Source organism: Hemitrygon akajei, chromosome 16, assembly GCF_048418815.1.
Source record: "Hemitrygon akajei chromosome 16, sHemAka1.3, whole genome shotgun sequence".
NCBI classification, from domain to species: Eukaryota; Metazoa; Chordata; class Chondrichthyes; order Myliobatiformes; family Dasyatidae; genus Hemitrygon; species Hemitrygon akajei.
In genome coordinates this window covers 28361876-28383046 of record NC_133139.1, presented here as the reverse complement: position 1 = coordinate 28383046, position 21171 = coordinate 28361876, and the positions used below count along the sequence as shown (strand labels likewise).

Genomic DNA, 21171 nt, shown 5'->3' with positions numbered 1-21171 from the left:
ATGTGTATACTGAGCGCCCCTAAGATTTCTGATTAGGGCTCATTGACCTGAAAAGCTGCGTGCCTGTTTCCCTCTGTTTAAAGGCTGAGTAAGTAAGAATCCGGTGGCGCTCCCGCTCCCCACCCCCCGCGTTGGACGGGACCCTCGGCACTGCCGTGTTCGAGTCTTTGGTACAGGGCTGAACCCAGTTAACTCATGGGCGGGCGGGTCAAATTTTACCGACCACCAGGATGCTTCCCCCATTCCGTTCCTCAGTTACTCACCAAATCCACGAATGCCTGCGGCTTGGGTAGCAGCTGAAATCAGCGGGTTTCAGGCGCTCCCGTCCAGCCATCGCTCACAAACTCTTCGTGGGTCCGGCCGGCCACTCTCCTCGCTAGGCAGAGAGCAGCATGCTGGCGGGCCAGGGGGACCGGGCGGAGAGCAGCGCTGAATGCCTAATGTCCCGGAGTGGGACGGGCTCGGAGGGGCTGGTCAGAGTGGGGTGGGGGAGATGCTGGTTTCGGAGCTGCCGGCTGCGTCCGTATCACCCGCTGCCAGCCCCGGAGAACGGCACCTGGTTCAGCCCGGCCCAGGCCAAGCACTCCGGCAAGTTTGTAAATCAGTTCACTGAGCCCCCGGGCGGTTGGTGTGATTCCCGGACCGTGTGGTCCGGTGCCGATTTCCGGATAAGAGGAGGAGGCAGTATCCCACAGCGCTCGGCTCCTCTGACTAAGTGTGAACCGCTGCCGGTCTCCGCCCAGCCTTTCACCTGCTGCCTGCTCCCTGCCGCCGTTCTCCACCCCCTGCAGCCGGAATTCTCCCTCGCCATTTCCCCCTTCTCCTACTCTCTCCCTACGCCCCTACTTCCACCTATTTTGCCCCTTCCTTCTCCATTCGCTCTTCACTGACACCCCCGACCCCAGTTCCGCGGAGAGCCTGATTTCGACTTCATTCGCGCTTTCTCAGCCTCGCGGTGACTAAATAGAACTCCGGTCAGCTTGTTTTTTTGAATATATTGCATTGCTAACACTGCCCCATTTCAATGGATAAGGGGCTGTTTGTTTTAGAGGGTGTATCAATGGAGTGCGCGAAGTTTTATGAAGATAGTTCCAATGATCACAACCACTCCCAGAGATAGCAGTAATCCCAGTTTCCAAAACCTGATTGGTATTTAAGGCGGGAAACTCAAAGAACTGAAGGAGCAGGATTCAGCGCGCTGCTGCCATTGTATATGGATAAATACAAGAAATTCTGCAGATGCTGGATGCAGAGGATCTCCCTCTCTCCTGGAGGAACTCAGCAAGCCAGCCAGGATCAATGGAGAGGAATAAACACGCCGGGGATCTGCATCAGGATCAATTTTATATTGATACTGGCGCTGAGGCTGGGTTGTATCTCATCTGAAATCTTCACTGTGGATCACAGAAAACTGGGTTAACTGCACCCCTCTCCCATCTGGGCAAAGAGAAGTAATGTGTTTTTTTTAAACTGCAACAAAATATGAAATAAGAACAGAAAATAGCAAGGATTACCAGCTCACAAGTAGTTTACCCAACCTGCCAAAATGCTTCCTGTAAGGATTGTCCCATCCTCCCAGTTTCCCTGTCTCTTACTTGTTCTGATAACAAGCCATTCAAAGCCAGTGCTAACAAAATGTCTTCATTTTTCCATAACTACAGCTCTGCCTCTACCATAGTTAGTAGGAAGCTTTCCCTTTACCATGGTTAGCAGGGCTTCATCATTTCCCAAACTTGCTCTACTCCCATCCCTCACCCAGCACCCTTAATCAGCCGGTGGCAACAGGGCATACAGGAGTGAGATATACCAGCTGACTGAGTGGTATCGCAGCAACAACCTGGCACTCAGTGTCAGTAAGACCAGAGAGCTCACTGTGGACTTCAGAAAGGGTAAGATGAGGGAACACACACCAATCCTTATAAGAGAGAGCAGAAGTGGAGAAAGAAAGCAATTTCAGGTTCCTGGATATTATCATCTCCGAGGACCTAACCTGGTTCCACCATATAACAATTACAGCACGGAAACAGGCTATCTTGGCCCTTCTAGTCCATGCCGAACGCTTATTCTCACCTAGTCCCACCTACCTGCACTCAGCCCATAACCCTCCATTCCTTTCCTGTCCATATACCTATCCAATTTTTTTTAAATGACAAAATCGAACCTGTCTCTACCACTTCTACTGGAAGCTCGTTCCACACAGCTACCAATCTCTGAGTAAAGAAATTCCCCCTCGTGTTACCCCTAAACTTTTGCCCCTTAACTCTCAACTCATGTCCTCTTGTTTGAATCTCCCCTACTCTCAATGGAAAAAGCCTATCCACGTCAACTCTGTCTATCCCCCTCATAATTTTAAATGCCTCTATCAAGTCCACCCTCAACCTTCTACGCTCCAAAGAATAAAGACCTAACTTGTTCAACCTTTCTCTGTAACTTAGGTGCTGAAACCCAGATAACATATCGATGCAGCTATAAAGAAGGCAAGACAGCAGCTATACTCCATTAGGACTTCCAGGAGATTTGGAATGTTACCTAAAACACTAAAATCTCTGCGGATGTACCATGGAGAGCATTCTGACTGGCTGCATCACCGTCTGGGATGGGGGTGGCTACTGCACAGGATTGAAGTAAGTTGTAAAACTAGCCAGCTCCATCACGGGCACCAGCCTCTGTAGTATCCAAGACATCTTCAAGGAGCGGTGCCTCTGAAAGGCAGCGTCCATTATTAAGGATTTCCACCACCTAGGACTGTCCTCTTCTCACTGGAATCAGGAAGCCTGAAGGTACACAATCAGCGATTCAGGAACAGCTTCTTCCCCTCTGCATTCTGATTTCTGAATGGACTTTGAACCCATGAGCACTACCTCACTACTTTTTCCAAATTTATGTTTCTGTACTACTTATTTAACTATTTGATATACATATATACTTTTACTGTAATTCATACCTTGTCCCTATATTATGTATTGCATCTTAGGCACATCCTCTCCCTTTCTGTTTTTTAACCATTCCAAAGGGACCGTTCCCTCTGGAACTCCAAGTGCCGTTCTTCTATCTCCATCAGACATTTCTCTTTTCACAAAACTTTCCCATGCAATCTCAGGACGTGTAAGGTCTGCCCTCTTACCTTCCCACCAACCAGGACCCCACCACTCCTTCCAGGTGAAGTAGCAATTCACTTTCATATTTGTCTATTGCATTTGAATCAGAATCCAGTTTAATATGCCTTGCGTGTTTTGTTGTGAAATTTATTGTTTTGCGACAGCAGTACATTGCAACAGGTAATAAGTTTTAAGACTGTGTTACAGTAGGAATTGTGTATAGTAAAAATATATTAAGTAGTGCAAAGAGAACAAAAAATATAGTGTTCATGGGCTCAATGTCCATTCAGAAATCTGATGATAGAGGGGAGGAAGCCGTTCCTGAAACATGGAGTGTGTGCCGTTAGGCTCCTGTACGTCCTACTTGATGGGAGCGATGAGAAGAGGGCATGTGCTGGGTGATGGGTGGTTAAATGATAGATGCCGCCTTTTTAAGGCATCACCTTTTGAAGGTGTCCTTGATGTTGGGAGATTAGTGCCCATAATGGAGTTGCTGAGCTTGCAACTTTCTGCAGCTTTTTCCGATCCAGTGTAGCGGCCCCTCCATACCAGACAGTGATGCAACCGGTTAGAATGCTCTCCACAGTACGCCTGTAGAAATTTATAAGAGTCTTTGGTAACATACCAAGTTTCCTCAAACTCTTAATGAATTGACTTCCCACATCATGAAGACCCTGGAGAGACTTGTTCTAGAGCAGCTCTGGCCTATGGTTAGGCCACACTTAGACCCCCTCCAGTTCGCCTACCAGCCCCGACTAGGAGTTGAAGATGCCATCGTCTACCTGCTGAACCGTGTCTACACCCACCTGGACAAGCCGGGGAGCACTGTGAGGGTCATGTTTTTTGACTTCTCCAGTGCATTCTACACCATCCATCCTGCTCTGCTGGGTGAGAAGCTGACAGTGATGCAGGTGGATGCTTCCCTGGTGTCATGGATTATTGATTACCTAATTGGCAGACCACAGTACGTGCGCTTGCAACTGTACTGTCCTGTCTCCCTTTCTCTTCACCATCTACACCTCAGACTTCAACTGCTGCACAGAGTCTTGCCATCTTCAGAAGTTTTCTGATGACTCTGCCATAGTTGGATTCATCAGCAACAGAGATGAGGCTGAGTACAGGGCTACGGTGGGAAACTTTGTCACATGGTGTGAGCAGAATCATCTGCAGCTTAATGTGAAAGAGACTAAGGAGCTGGTGGTGGACCTGAGGAGGGCTAAGGCACCCGTGGCCCCTGTTTCCATCCAAGGGGTCAGTGTGGACATGTGGAGGATTACAAATACCTGGGGATACAAATTGACAATAAACTGGACTGGTCAAGGAACACTGAGGCTGTCTACAAGAAGGGTCAGAGCCGTCTCTACTTCCTGAGGAGACTGAGGTCCTTTAACATCTGCCGGATGATGCTGAGGATGTTCTACAAGGCTGTGGTGGCCAGTGCTATCATGTTTGCTGTTGTGTGCTGGGGCAGCAGGCTGAGGGTAGCAGATGCCAACAGAATCAACAAACTCATTCATAAGGCCAGTGATGTTACGGGGGTGGAACTGGACTCTCTGACGGTGGTGTCCGAAAAGAGGATGCTGTCCAAGTTGCATGCCATCTTGGACAATGTCTCCTATCCACTCCATAATGTACTGGTTACATTAGGCACAGGAGTACATTCAGCCAGAGACTCATTCCACCGAGATGTAACACTGAGCGGCATAGGAAGTCATTCCTACCTGTGGCCATCAAACTTTACAGCTCCTCCCTTGGAGTGTCAGACACCCTGAGCCAATAGGCTGGTCCTGGACTTATTTCCAGTTGGCATAATTTACCTATCATTATTTAATTATTTATGGTTTTATATTGCTATATTTCTACACTATTCTTGGTTGGTGCGACTGTAACGAAACCCAATTTCCCTCGGGATCAATAAAGTATGTCTGTCTGTCTGTTTGAAGTACAGCTGCTGTCGTGCCTTCTTTGCAATTGCATCAAAATGTTGGACCCAGGATGGATCTTCAGAGATGTTGATACCCAAGAACATGAAACTGTTCAACTTTTCCACAGCTGAACCTACGATGAAGACTGGTGTGTGTTCCCTTGACTTCCCCTTCCTGAAGTCCACAATCAATTCCTTGGTTCTACTGACACTGAGTGCAAGGTTGTTGCTCTGACACCACTCAACCAGCTGACCTATTTGGTACTCATGACGTGGTTTCCTCTACATTAAACAAACCAAAGCACAGTAACTGTTCTGCTGGGCACCTTCATTCAGTCCACAAAGGTGACCATGAGCTTCTAATTACTTATAACATTTAAGTCTCCATCTCACTCCCACTGAATTTGGACTCCAACACTTCCAACAAAGCTCAGTGTAAACTCAAGGACCAGCATCTGAACTTTATCTGAGATTATTGAATTCAACAATTTCAGGTAACCAGTGTGTCTAGCTCAGCTAATCTAAAGTGATGTCAACTCTCAGATTTGTTTTCTGCCAGATCTGCTGATCCTTTCTAGCTATTTTGTTTATTTCAGATTTCCAGTTTCACATAGTTTCAGTTCTACTACCCATCATACTGCTCAACTTCCTTTACTCTCAAACCAATTGTGTCAGCAGAGCAACCTGAACCATTTAATCTCCAGACACCTCCATGGTTTTATCTGCCCCTCCCCTTTGGTGCAACTTCAGCACTCTTCTCACTTTTCCAGTTCTGGTGAAGGTTACTAACGAGAAACATTAACTCTGATCCACTCTCTGTACACATTGCCTTAACTGGCAAATACTGGGAGCAATCTCTGGTCTTGCAGTCAGTTCAAAGTACATATATGTCCCCTGAGATGCATTTTCTTGCAGGTATTCACAATTGAACAATGAAAAACAATAGAATCAATGAAAAGCTACACACAAAGACTGACAAGTAACCAATATAGGAGGGAGGGATGGAGAAATACTGAGAACATGATTTGCAGAGTCCTTAAAAGCAAGTCCATAGGTTACAATCAGGGATCAATTTAGTGTTGAGGTGAGTAAAATTATCCACGGTGATTCAGGAGCTTGATGGTTGAAGGGTGTGGTGAACTACATATACCTGTCTGGATACGCCCCCTGCTGACTGCTCCTGTGGCTCCTCCCACAGACCCCTGTATAAAGGCGATTGAGGCCTGAGCCCGGCCCTCATTCTCCAGGATGTAGTATGGTGGTCAACTACTGCTTGTTCTTTCTTCCAGTCAATAAAAGCCGATATCTCGACTTCACGTCTCAGAGAGAGTTATTGATGGTGCATCAATGGGTAATAATTGTTCCTGAACCTGGTGGTGTTGGACCTAAGGCTCCTCCTTCCTGATAGAAGCAGGGAGTTGAGGGCTGCTGTTTAGGAGCAGGACACTGCCTCATGCACACTTTAACCTGCTTCGTTGTTGAATATGATCAGAACATTGGGACTCACTCTACCTACTTGCTGATCCTTGAGGTTCCCAAATAGAAAAGGAGAAAAGAGCACGACACTAAACCAACAAGAAGTGCAAGGATGAACTGGAAGAACTACTGTACAGCAGGTATTGGAAAACAGAGAAAAAGATTGGCGAGGACAGATATGGGTTCTTCACAGGGCGAGATTAAAGAGATTTTACAGAGAATAAGGAAATGGAGGAGAGATGAAATAAACACTTGATGTCTATCTTCACAGTAAAAAAAAACGCAATCCCTCCAAGAAATAATCACAAAACCAAGGATCCAGTGCAATGGAAGCAAGGACGTAAACAATATTAATATTGGTAAGGAAATACTGCTAGTGAAGTTAATGAGCCTGATAAATTCCATGGACTTGAAGACCTGCATCCCATGGTTTTGAAAAAGGCGGCTGCAGAGATAATGGACGCGCATGTTACCATTTCTCCCAAATTCTCTAGATTCTGGAAAGGTCCGTGTCATTTTGTGAATAATAAACATGACCCCACCACTTAAGAAGGGAAAGAGAAAACAATGAACTACTGTTGTAAGGTGCTGGAATGTTCAAGGGATGTGAAATCAAGACAGCCAGAACATTATTATGTGCTTGAGCAACATGGATTTATGGAAAGGGTAATCATACATGTCTCTTTGAAGAAGTATCTTGTAAATTAAATGGTTGCAAAGTAGTGGATGTGGTGTATTTTGACTTTAAGATAACTTTCAGTAAAGTTTCACACAGTAGGTTAGTGAACATGATTTAATCAAATGGAATTGGTGGGGGCGGGGTAGCATGGACTGAGAGTTGATTAACACAGAAAACTGAAGACTGGAAACATATAAACCCTTATTGGGTTGGTAGACTGACTCGTGGGGCGCCCAGCGATCAGTGGCTAGATCCCAGTCCTTCATAGCCTATCTCAACAATTTGGCCAAGAGGACAAACATAATGTTTCTAAGTTTGCCGATAAAATGACATTAAGTAGGGATTGTGAGCAGTGACGAAGGCACAGAGATCAGGTGACACTACAACAGGTAGAGTGCAATGTGGAAAAATGTGAGGTTATGCACTCTGAAATAACAACAGAAATGTGAAGTTTTTTTAAACCACTAAGAAATACGATACCTCAAAGGACCTGGGTGTCACCTTGTACACAGACAATGAAAGCTAATATGCTGGGTGGCAGGGGATAGGCACTTAGGAAGACAAACATTATGTTGGCTGTAATTTGAGAAATCCAGTCTATAAGAGAAAATATGTCTCACTGTAATTACATAGGGTCTTTGTGAGAGCACACCAGGAGTATTTGTATAATTTCAGCCCCCTTAACCAAACAAAAGTGATTAGACTTGTTAGAAAGCAAGTACACCAGTAGCTGTTGGAATGTACAGTGCAGCATATGAGAAGAGACTGAGTAGACTAGACATGTACACTCAAGCATTTGGGACTGAACTTCTCTATCTGGAGACTCCGTCATTGATTGCATTCAAAACAGAGACCAATAGAGTTTTGGATATTTGAGGAGTGAAGGGATATCAGGAAACGGCATTGATATGGAAATTGGGTATGAGTTTAGAACCATAGAACACTACAGCACAGTACAGGCCCTTCAGCCCTCCATGTTGTGCTGACTCATATAATCCTTTAAAAAAGTACTAAACCCATACTACCCCATAACCCTCCATTTTTCTTTCATCCATGTGCCTGTCCAAGAGGCTCTTAAATACCCCTAATGTTTTAGCCTCCACCACCATCCCTGGCAAGTCATTCCAGGCACTCACAACCCTCTGTGTAAAAAACTTACCCCTGATGTCTCCCCTAAACTTCCCTCCCTTAATTTTGCACATATGCCCTCTGGTAGGCCTATTGGTGCCCTGGGAAACAGGTACTGACTATCCACCCTACCTATGCCTCTCATAATCTTGTAGACCTCTATCAAGTCCCCTCTCATTCTTCCAAGCTCCAAAGAGAAAAGTCCCAGCTCTGCTAACCTTGCTTCATATGAGTTGTTCTCCAAACCAGGCAACATCCTGGTAAATCTCCTCTGCACCCTGTCCATAGCTTCCACATCCTTCCTATAATGAGGTGACCAGAATTGAACACAATACTCTAAGTGTGGTCTCACCAGAGATTTGTAAAGTTGCAACATGACCTCTCTACTCTTGAACTTAATCCCTCCGTTAATGAAGCCTGGCATCCCATAGGCCTTCTTAACTACCCTATCAACCTGTGCAGTGACCTTGAGGAATGTATGGATTTGAACCCCAAGGTCCCTTTGTTCATCCACACTCTTAAGTAACTGACCATTAATCCTGTACTCAATCTTCTGGTTTGTCTTTCCAAAATGCATCAGCTCACACTTGTCCGGATTGAATTCCATCTGCCATTTTTCCGCCCAACTCTGCAGCCTGTCTATATCCTCTTGTAACCTTCGACAACCTACAGCTCCATCCACAACTCCTCCAATCTTTGTGTCATCCGCAAACTTACGCACCCATCCTTCTGCCTCTACATCCAGGTCATTTATAAAAATCACAAATAGCAGGGATCCCCAGGACAGATCCCTATGGCACTCCACTAGTCACCGACCTCCAGGCAGAATACTTTCCTTCCACAACTACCTTCTGCTTTCTTCCTTTAAGCCAATTTTTTATTCAAACAGCCAAGGTTCCACTTATCCCATGCCTCATGACTTTCTGGATGAGTCTCTCATGAGGGACCTTGTCAAATGCTTTGCTAAAGTCCATGTAGACCACATCCACTGCCCTAACCTCATCAATTTATTTTGTTACCTCTTCAAAAAACTCAATCAGGCTCGTGAGGCATGATCTTCCCTTCACAAAGCCATGTTGACTATCCATGAGTAGACTGTATTTCTCCAAATGCTCGTAGATCCTATCCTTAAGAATCCTTTCCAGTAGCTTGCATACCACCGATGTAAGACTCACCAGTATATAGTTCCCAGGTTTCTCCCCATTACCTTTTTTAAACAAGGGAACTACATTTGCCATTCTCCAGTCCTCTGGCATTTCCCCTGCAGCCAAAGAGGATTCAAAGATCACAGCTACTGCTCCAGCGATCTCTTCTCTCAATTCCCACAACAACCTGGGGTGTATCATATCCGGCCCTGGGGATTTATCAATCTTAATGTTTTTAAGAAGATCCAGCACTTCTTCTTCCTTAATCTCCACATTGTCCAGCACACAGGCCCGCTCTACTTCAACCTCATACTGATCAAAATCCTTTTCACTTGTGAATACTGAAGCAAAGTATTCATTTAGGACCTCCCCAACCTTCCAGGCACATGTTGCCCTCTTTATCCTTTAGTGGTCCCACCTTCGTTCTCGTCATCCTCCTATTCTTCACATACGCATAGAGTGCCTTGGAGTTCTCCTTAATCCTACATGCCAAGGCCTTCTCATGCCCCCTTCGAGCTCTCCTAAGTCCTTTCTTTAGCTTCTTCCTGGCTACCCTATATTTCTCATAAGCCCCTCCTACTTCCTGCTTCTTATATCTAACATATGCTTCCTTTTTCCTCTTGACGAGTTGTCTCACATGTTTCGTCAGCCACGGTTCCCTTTTCCTACTATTTTTTCCTTGCCTCAGTGGGACAAACCTATCCTGAACCCAGCTCAAGTGGTCCCTAAACTTCCTCCACATTACTTCTGTGCTTTCACCCTTGAACATCTGTTTCCAATTTACTCTCGCTAGTTCCTGCTCATCCCTTCAAAGTTAGCCCTTACCCAGTTAAGTACTTTACCATTTCATCAGATTTTATCCCTTTCCATAGCTATGCTGATGCTAAGGGAGTTGTGGTCACTCTCACCAAAATGCTCCCCCACCAAGAGGTCTGTCACCTGACCAGGTTCATTACCCAGAACTAGATCCAGTATAGCCTCTTCTCTCATTGGCTGGTCCACATACTGTGTCAGGACTCCTTGAACACACCTGACAAATTCAGCCTCATCTATCGCCCTTGCACTCAGGAGGTGCCAGTCAATATGAGGGAAGTTGAAATCACCCATAACTACAACCCTGCATTTTCTGCACCATTCTAAAATCTGCCTGCTTATCTGCTCCTCGGTGTCCCAAGGGCTATTTGGAGGCCTATAGACTACTCCCAGCACAGTGATCGATCCCTTCCTATTTCTGACTTCCACCCAGACTGACTCCGTGGACACTCCTTCTGCAGCGTCCTCCCTTTCTATAACTGTGATACTATCCCTGACCAGCAATGCCACTCCCCCCCTCTTTTCTACCTCCCATCCTATTCCTTTTAAAACACCTGAACCCCAGGACCTGCATCATCCAATCCTGCCCTTCCTCCAACCAATTTTCAGTAATGGCCACAACATCGTAGTTCCACGTACTAATCCATGCTCTAAGTTTATCCTCCTTGTTCCTAATACTCCTAGCATTGAAATAGACACATTTCAACCCCTTTAACTGGCTACAATTATGTTCTGTCCCCTGCCTGTCCTGTCCTCATCAACTCAGGACTCTTAGCATCATGCCCTACCTTAATCCCTGCACTCACATTCTGATTCCCACCCGCCTGCCAAACTAGTTTAAACCCTCCCCAACAGCTCTATCAAACCTGCCCGCCAGGATATTGGTCCCCCGGGATTCAAGTGCAACCTGTCCTTTTTGTACAGGTCACACCCGCCCCAAAAGAGGTCCCAATGATCCAGAAATCTGAATCCCTGCCCCCTGCTCCAATCCCTCAGCCACGCATTTATCCTCCACCTCATTCTATTCCTATTCTCACTGTCACATGGCACAGGCAGTAATCCCGAGATTACTACCTTTGAGGTCCTGCTTTTCAACTTCCTTCCTAACTCCCTGTAGTCTTCTTTCAGGACCTCTTCCCTTTTCCTACCTATGTCATTGGTACCAATATGTACCACGACGTCTGGCTGTTCTCCCTCCCACTGCAGGATATCTTGGACGCAATCAGAAACATCCGGACCCTGGCACCTGGGAGGCAAACTACCATCCAAGTTTCTTTCCTGCATCCACAGAATTGCCAGTCTGACTCCCTGACTATAGAGTTCCCTATCACTACTACCTTCCTCTTCCTTTCCCTACCCTTCTGAGCCACAGGGCCAGACTCTGTGCCAGAGACACGGCCACTGTCGCTTCCCCCAGGTAGGCTGTCCCCCCCTAACAGTACTCAAACAGGAGTACTTATTGTCAAGGGGTATAGCCACAGGGGTACTCTCTAGTACCTGACTCTTCCCCTTCCCTCTCCTGACTGTGACCCATTTCTCTGGCCCCCGTGGCCCCAGAGTGACCACCTGTCTGTAACTCCTCTCTATCACCTCCTCACTCTCCCTGACCAGACGAAGGTCATCGAGCTGCAGCTCCAGTTCCCTAACACAGTCCCTTTGGAGCTGCATCTCGATGCACTGGGTGCAGATGTGGCTGTCCGGTACGCCGGAAGACTCCAGGACCTCCCACATCTGACACCGACCACAGAAAACCGGCCTCACACACATACCACCTCCTTTTGCAATCAACAACTGCCTCACCTCATCCCGTTACCACTGAAGCCCGTGGAGCCAAAGCCCGTTCACTCTGCTGCCTCTCACTCCACTGCCCACTCCCAACGCTGCCCGCTGGATATGGCTGCCATCTTTTAAACTGTTTGCGCTCAACTGGCTGACATCACGCACCTGCGCAGTCTGGCCTCTCTCTTCCCCCGGAACTCAAAATGTCTTCCCGCTGGAAATCCTTAGGTTCTCTCCTGCTGCCTTCTTGTTCCGAATCAAGTTTGTTGGAGTTGGTTCCCAAAGCCAACTAGACTACCACTGTAACTATTTCTTATATGTAGCTTAATTTGAAACATCACTATCTTGAATTGACCCCATGTATTCCCAATCTTGTGAGGGAAGAGATTCCTTCTCACCTTGGTGTTAAGATGATATTTATGACCCCTAGTTTCAATTCCCTGCATGAGGGGATACATCCTCTCAATGTCCACTCTGTCAGTACCCCTCAGAATCTTCTATCTCCCAATACAAACACCTCTAATCATTCTAAACTCCAGTGAATTTAGACTTAAGTACCCATTTTTCCTTATGGAGAAGTGCTTTCACCACTGTAACCACTGCCTTGCACTTGAGATATTTTTCCAGAATAATATAGATAGAAGATACCATGGGACATGTAAAAAAGTAGAGGACTTCTTCCCGGTGTCTCAATAAACACAAAAGTAGATGACTAGTGATGGTGCCTTGTTGTGCACATTGTGATTCTTGCAATTCCCTGCATAACAATTTCAAACGTACTCTATTACTGTGTGGTGCTTTGATACATCCCGAGGCCACAAAAGGCCTCGTTTATGGAAATGTTTTGATTTAACTCGTCCACCTCCCTTCTAAAAAATGTTTATGGAATCTGTGTCTTTCTCCACGTTTTCAGTGACTGTGTTTCAGATGGAAACCACGCCAATGAAAAGCATTCTCTTTCACTTTCTGTCTTGTTCTTCCTGTTGCAGATTTTGAATCCATGACCTTTAATTATTGACCTACATGCTGGGGGAATAATTTTACTTTGATCTCTATTGAAAAGCTCTCATCAGATTGAAATTTTTGATAGGGAGATGGTCCTATCATATCCAACCTCTGTTTTCAACACACATTCTTTACCCTTGCAATTCCTGATAATTTCCACCCATTTCTGCAAGTTTCCTGGTATAATCCCAGATATGTACTCACCATCCAGGTGAGCTCCAGCCAGTGTTTCTAGAAAACAGTTCTGATATTGGGCAGAGAGAGCGATACTTCAGCCTCCCATTCCTGTTCTAAAACCTGCATTCTGCTCGGAGACCACAACTTAGGAAAGATATATTAGCCCAGAGTCAACACACCAAAGATTCCCTAAAATGTTAAAAGGATTCGTTAAGAGGAGCTATTGCATTGACTACATTTGTATTCCTTCTAGAGAGGTTACTGGGTGATCTCATTAGGAGGCGCAGTAATAAGATGGCTATTTTGTAGTAACAAGTTCAAATGCCGCCACATCACCTGGACTGTTTAAAACATCGAACAGCATGCCACGGTACAGGCCTTTCAGCCCATAATGTTGTGCTGACCTTTTAACCCACTTTAAGATCAATTTAACCCTTTCCTCCAACATAGCCCTCAAGTTTTCTCTCATCCCATGTGCCTTCTCAGAGACTCTTAAATGTCCATAATGCATTTGCCTCTTACTACCACCCCTGGCAGTGTGTCCCACACACACACTGCTCTGTTAAAAAAAGAACACCTCTGACATGCCCCCGTACCTTCCCCCAATGACCTTAATATTATGCCCCCTCGTATTTGCCATTTCTGCCCTGGGAAAACATATCCCGCCATCTACACGATGTACACTACTTATTGTGTACACCTCTATCAAGATATCTCTCATTTATTAATTCCACCTAGAATAAACCTTAGTACTAACAACAATAATCTAAATCATAAAATAAAGCTAGGAGATTGAAATGTTCAGGATTATTCAGGGTAACAGCTAGATAATGGCAGAGGAATTGTTTACAGTGGCAGGAGAGGACACAGATTGATCGGCAAGAGAGCCAGAGGGGAGATGAAGAGAGATGTGTTACACAGAGAGTAGCTGTGATCTGCTATGCACTGGATGATGAAAGCCATTGCAGCAGGGGCTTGCCCCTACATTCACCTGCCCCTGCCATGGTGGCCTGTCCCGAAGTGAGCTAGCTCAGGTGTCTGTGTTTATAGGGAACACCAGGCCTCGTGCGTAAACAGCAGCAAATTGGGGACTCAAGACAGCCGTATGGTAGTGTAGCAGTTAGCGCAGCACCAGTGAGCTGGGTTTAATTCCTGTCCGCTTCTGTTACAGGTTTCTACATTCTCCTTGTCACAGAGTGCATTTTAGTAGGTTTAGATTGCAAGGGTGCAACTGGGCGGTGTAGGCTCATTCACCTGGAATGGCCTGTTACTGTACTATATCTCTACACTAAAATAAAAAGCCTGCATATTCTGGAGTCTGGAGCGACAAACAATCCGTTGAGGAACTCAGTGCATTGAGCAATGTTTATTGGGGGGGGGGGGGGGGATGAATTGGTGTTTCAGATTGAAACGCTGGTTTGGGATAATAAATAGCTCGACTCCTCATTGCTCAGTTCTGTGAGGTAAGAGAAGTCGCTTCCACAGCTGAGGGGGAGGAAGACCAAGAGGTGGCTCAACCCAATTTTCATTCCACCTGTTCTGGGCCAAGGAATGCTGATACGCAGAATCAAGTTTTGTTGCACCCTTTTAAGGACTAAGAAATGGGTGCAACACGATCCCAAGCTGCCCAAACATCTGCTTAGTCGAAGAAGGATGATTCCTTGAGATGGAGAATGAGCATTGGGTTGGTACTGAGAACGTACAGTTCATGTGCTGGTAACACTTAAGTAGGAGAAGGAATGCTCTGTCTCCCTAACTACCCATTTGTCCAGCACATCGAGTAACTCACGCCATAAAGGTGGCAGACACTGCGGTTTCCACCACCATCAACATCCAGAAGACCCAGATGCAGTGACTAGTGGGGTACCGCAAGGCTCAGTGCTGGGACCCCAGTTGTTTACAATATATATTAATGATTTAGGACGAGGGAATTAAATGCAGCATCTCCAAGTTTGCGGATGACACGAAGCTGGGCGGCGGTGTTAGCTGTGAGGAGGATGCTAAGAGGATGCGGGGTGACTTGGATAGGTTAGGTGAGTGGGCAAATTCATGGCAGATGCAATTTAATGTGGATAAATGTGAGGTTATCTACTTTGGTTGCAAGAACAGGACAACAGATTATTATCTGAATGGCGGCCGATTAGGAAAAGGGGAGGTGCAACGAGACTTGGGTGTCATTGTACACCAGTCATTGAAGGTGGGCATGCAGGTACAGCAGGCGGTGAAAAAGGCAAATGGTATGTTGGCATTCATAGCAAAAGGATTCAAGTACGGGAGCAGGGAGGTTCTACTGCAGTTGTACAAGGTCTTGGTGAGACTGCACCTAGAGTATTGTGTGCAGTTTTGGTCCCCTAATCTGAGGAAAGACATTCTTGCCATAGAGGGAGTACAAAGAAGGTTCACCAGATTAATTCCTGGGATGGCAGGACTTACATATGAAGAAAGACTGGATCGACTAGGCTTATACTCGCTGGAATTTAGAAGATTGAGGGGGGATCTTATTGAAACGTTAATAAACATCTAAAGGGATTGGACAGGCTAGATGCAGGAAGATTGTTTTCCGATGTTGGGGAAGTCCAGAACGAGGGGTCACTGTTTAAGGATAAAGGGGGAAGCCTTTTAGGACCAAGATGAGGAAAAACTTCTTCACACAGAGAGTGGTGAATCTGTGGAATTCTCTGCCACAGGAAACAGTTGAGGCTGGTTCATTGGCTATATTTAAGAGGAAGTTAGATATGGCCCTTATGGCTAAAGGGATTGGGGGTATGGAGAGAAAGCAGGTATAGGGTTCTGAGTTGGATGATCAGCCATGATCATACTGAATGGTTGTGGTGAACTACATACGCCTGTCTGGACTGCTCCTGTGGCTCCTCCCACAGACCCCTGTATAAAGGCGATTGAGGCCTGAGCCCGGCCTCATTCTCCAGGATGTAGTGTTGTTCATTCTTCCAGTCAATAAAAGCCGATATCTCGCTTCTTACGTCTCAGAGTGAGTTATTGATGGTGCATCAATGGTGGTGCAGGCTCGAAGGGCTGAATGGCCTACTCCTGCACCTATTTTCTATGTTTCTATGTTTCTATAACCTTTCTTCAGAGGCAATGTGTCCCAAACTTCCTAAGAGAAAAAGATAATCTCGTGGGGAAAGAAGCCCCTTCTGTTAGTTCTGACATTTGATCAGATTGTAGCCAAGCTGGGTCTCAGCTCCATCTGCCCACCCTTGGCTCCACAATTCAAGGTATAGTTAGTGTATAGTTCTCAATTTCTGATGAACATCCAGCTTGAAATAAAGAGCAAGTGGAAAACAGGAGAAACAGTGCAGTTCGGTTGTCAAAGTGCCTTCAGAACACTGATCAAGATTGATGAAGAATAGCATTTAAATAACATTCTATGTTCATATAGCATCTTTTTCACAGTGAAATAACACATATTCCTTCACTGAAGGTTTCAGCAGAAAATATGACACTGAACTAAAAGCAGCAATCAAAAGCTTGGCCGAAGAGCAAGATTTAAACGGCATTTTATGAGTGGAGAAAGAGGTAAAGGGAAAGGGGTTCAGGGGAAGAGTTTAGAAAACGGCACTGCAGGCAATGGTGTTGTGATGAAAATCAGGAATGCAGAAGTGGAGCCAGAGATCTCAAACGGTAGAATGACAACGATCAAGGAAGTGAAATCTCTTTCTCTTCACCAATGCTGAACTCAAAAATGCAGGCAAACAGGAACAATGCGGAGATGGCGATGGTGTGAGCAGGAGAAAAGGTATGACTTTGCAGGACTTGTAAGAACATGCTAACACACAGGCAAAGAACAGGCTGGAGATTATATGAGATGATGTGGCTTATGTAGAAAGGAGTGCCACAACTCAAACAAGCAAATTGGATTGGTTAGTAATCTGAGAACTGGGAAGTGCAAATAATCTCTTGGATAATCGGTAATATTATATTTCAGTAAATAATGGGCTTAAATTAAGCTTTAGATTTCCTTGTCGATCTGTCAGCTACGTCACACAGAAAATCCCAATGGCTGGATGAAGGAAGAAGGCAAGCTGTGATTGTGGAGGTCACACCAGGCTCAAAACGTAACTTGAGCTGTACAATCTACTGATGTTCAGGGATTTATACCCTTCTTTGGCCACGGTTCAATAGGTGAGCTCCCTCCATAGACATCAGAAGCATTCACTCTCCCGCTGTATCATTATCACCTCTCTCCCCACACCAACACTCCTTCAACATAACCATTCCACACACTCCTTCAATATCAGCCCCCACTCCTTCAATATCACCCCCATTCCTTCAATATCAAACCCCCAATCCTTCAATATCACCCCCCACTCCTTCAATATCAGCCCCCACTCATTCAATATCACCACTCGCTACTCCTTCGATATCAACCCCCCACTCCTTCAATATCACCTCCCACTCCTTCAATATCACCACCCACTCCTTCAATATCAAAACCCCAATCCTTCAATATCAAACCCCATTCCTTCCAATATCAACCCCCCCATTCCTTCAATATCAACCCCCCACTCCTTCAATATCAACCCCCCACTCCTTCAATATCACCCCCCACTCCTTCATATCACCCCCCACTCCTTCAATATCAAAACCCCAATCCTTCAATAACAAACCCCAACTCCTTCAATATCAAACCCCCACTCCTTCAATATCACCCCCCCACTCCTTCAATATCAAACCCCCACTCCTTCAATATCAACGCCCACTCCTTCAATATCACCCCCATTCCTTCAATATCAACCCCCCACTCCTTCAATATCAACCCCACTCCTTCAATATCACCCCCCACTCCTTCAATATCAAACCCCCAATCCTTCAATATCAAACCCCCACTCCTTCAATATCACCCCCCACTCCTTCAATATCAAACCCCCCCACTCCTTCAATATCAAACCCCCACTCCTTCAATATCACCCCCACTCCTTCAATATCAAACCCCCCACTCCTTCAATATCAAACCCCCACTCCTTCAATATCACCCCCACTCCTTCAATATTTCAACCCCCCCACTCCTTCAATATCAAACCCCCATTCCTTCAATATCACCCCCCACTCCTTCAATATCACCCCCCACTCCTTCAATATCACCCCCCACTCCTTCAATATCAAACCCCCCACTCCTTCAATATCACCCCCCACTCCTTCAATATCAAACCCCCCACTCCTTCAATATCAACCCCCCACTCCTTCAATATCACCCCCCACTCCTTCAATATCAAACCCCCCACTCCTTCAATATCAAACCCCCACTCCTTCAATATCACCCCCCACTCCTTCAATATTTCAACCCCCCACTCCTTCAATATCAAACCCCCATTCCTTCAATATCACCCCCCACTCCTTCAATATCACCCCCCTCCTTCAATATCACCCCCCTCCTTCAATATCACCCCCACTCCTTCAATATCACCCCCATTCCTTCAATATCACCCCCATTCCTTCAATATCAAACCCCACACCTTCAATATCACCCCCCCTTCAATATCACCCCCACTCCTTCAATATCACCCCCATTCCTTCAATATCACCCCCATTCCTTCAATATCAAACCCCCACTCCTTCAATATCACCCCCACTCCTTCAATATCACCCCCATTCCTTCAATATCACCCACCACTCCTTCAATATCACCCCCCACTCCTTCAATATCACCCCCCCACTCCTTCAATATCAAACCCCCACTCCTTCAATATCACCCCCCACTCCTTCAATATCAACCCCCCACTCCTTCAATATCAAATACCCACTCCTTCAATATCACCCCCAATTCCTTCAAATATCAACCCCCCCCACTCCTTCAATATCAACCCCACTCCTTCAATATCACCCCCCACTCCTTCAATATCAAACCCCCAATCCTTCAATATCAAACCCCCACTCCTTCAATATCACCCCCCACTCCTTCAATATCAAACCCCCCACTCCTTCAATATCAAACCCCCACTCCTTCAATATCACCCCCACTCCTTCAATATCAAACCCCCCACTCCTTCAATATCAAACCCCCACTCCTTCAATATCACCCCCCACTCCTTCAATATTTCAACCCCCCACTCCTTCAATATCAAACCCCATTCCTTCAATATCACCCCCCACTCCTTCAATATCACCCCCCTCCTTCAATATCACCCCGCACTCCTTCAATATCAAACCCCCCATTCCTTCAATATCACCACTCCCCCCACTCCTTCAATATCACCCCCCACTCCTTCAATATCACCCCCATTCCTTCAATATCACCACTCCCCCCACTCTTCAATATCACCCCCCACTCCTTCAATATCACCCCCCACTCCTTCAATATCACCCCCCACTCCTTCATATCAAACCCCCATCCTTCAATATCACCCCCCACTCCTTCACTATCAAACCCCCACTCCTTCAATATCACCACACCCCCCACTCCTTCAATATCACCCCCACTCCTTCAATATCACCCCCCACTCCTTCAATATCACACCACTCCCTTCACCCCTTCTCCTTCAATATCAACCCCCACTCCTTCAATATCACCCCCATTCCTTCAATATCACCCCCCACTCCTTCAATGTCACCCCCCACTCCTTCAATATCAACCCCCACTCCTTCAATATCAAACCCCCACTCCTTCAATATCACCCCCCATTCCTTCAATATCACCCCCCACGCCTTCAATATCACCCCCCTCCTTCAATATCACCCCCACTCCTTCAATATCACCCCCATCCTTCAATATCACACCCATTCCTTCAATATCAAACCCCCCACTCCTTCAATATCACCCCCCTCCTTCAATATCACCCCCACTCCTTCAATATCACCCCCATTCCTTCAATATCACCCACATTCCTTCAATATCAAACCCCCCACTCCTTCAATATCACCCCCACTCCTTCAATATCACGCCCATTCCTTCAATATCACCCACCACTCCTTCAATATCACCCCCCCCCCCCCCTCCTTCAATATCACCCCCCCCACTCCTTCAATATCAAACCCCCACTCCTTCAATATCAAACCCCCACCTCCTTCAATATCACCCCCACTCCTTCAATATCAAACCCCCACTCCTTCAATATCAAACCCCCCACTCCTTCAATATCACCCCCATCCTTCAATATCAACCCCCCACTCCTTCAATATCAACCCCCACTCCTTCAATATCACCCCCCACTCCTTCAATATCAAACCCCCAATCCTTCAATATCAAACCCCCCACTCCTTCAATATCACCCCCCACTCCTTCAATATCACCCCCACTCCTTCAATATCAAACCCCCCACTCCTTCAATATCAAACCCCCACTCCTCAATATCACCCCCCACTCCTTCAATATCAAACCCCCACTCCTTCAATATCAAACCCCCACTCCTTCAATATCACCCCCCACTCCTTCAATATTCAACCCCCCACTCCTTCAATATCAAACCCCCATTCCTTCAAATAACACCCCCACTCCTTCAATATCACCCCCCCTCCTTCAATATCACCCCGCACTCCTTCAATATCAAACCCCCCATTCCTTCAATATCACCACTCCCCCCACTCCTTCAATATCACCCCCCCACTCCTTCAATATCAACCCCCCACTCCTTCAATATCAAACCCCCACTCCATCAATATCAAACCCCCACTCCTTCAATATCACCCCCCCACTCCTTCAATATCACCCCCATTCCTTCAATATCACCACTCCCCCCACTCTTCAATATCCACCCCCACTCCCTTCAATATCAAACCCCCACTCCTTCTATATCACCCCCCCACTCCTTCAATATCAAACCCCCACTCCTTCAATATCACCACTCCCCCCACTCCTTCAATATCACCCCCACTCCTTCAATATCACCCCTCACTCCTTCAATATCACAACAACTCCCCTTCTCCTCAATATCAAACCCACACTCCTTCAATATCACCCCCATTCCTTCAATATCAACCCACCACTCCTTC

General features: G+C 46.2%; 1 protein-coding gene across 7 annotated transcripts in view; it reads right to left on the bottom strand.

The window, feature by feature from the left end:
* The window catches only part of LOC140739897 (3',5'-cyclic-AMP phosphodiesterase 4C-like), a 287627-nt gene that overhangs the window by 86488 nt on the left and 179968 nt on the right, over positions 1 to 21171 (bottom strand). Inside the window, exon 1 of one of the 7 annotated variants that reach the window (XM_073068553.1) lies at positions 264 to 720. The exons of the other annotated variants lie outside the window; for them this stretch is intronic. Coding sequence (XP_072924654.1) covers positions 264 to 334 — 71 coding nt within the window. The 5' untranslated portion in view covers positions 335 to 720. Of the gene's footprint in view, positions 1 to 263; positions 721 to 21171 lie in introns of those variants that run through there. 7 annotated transcript variants of the gene reach the window in all.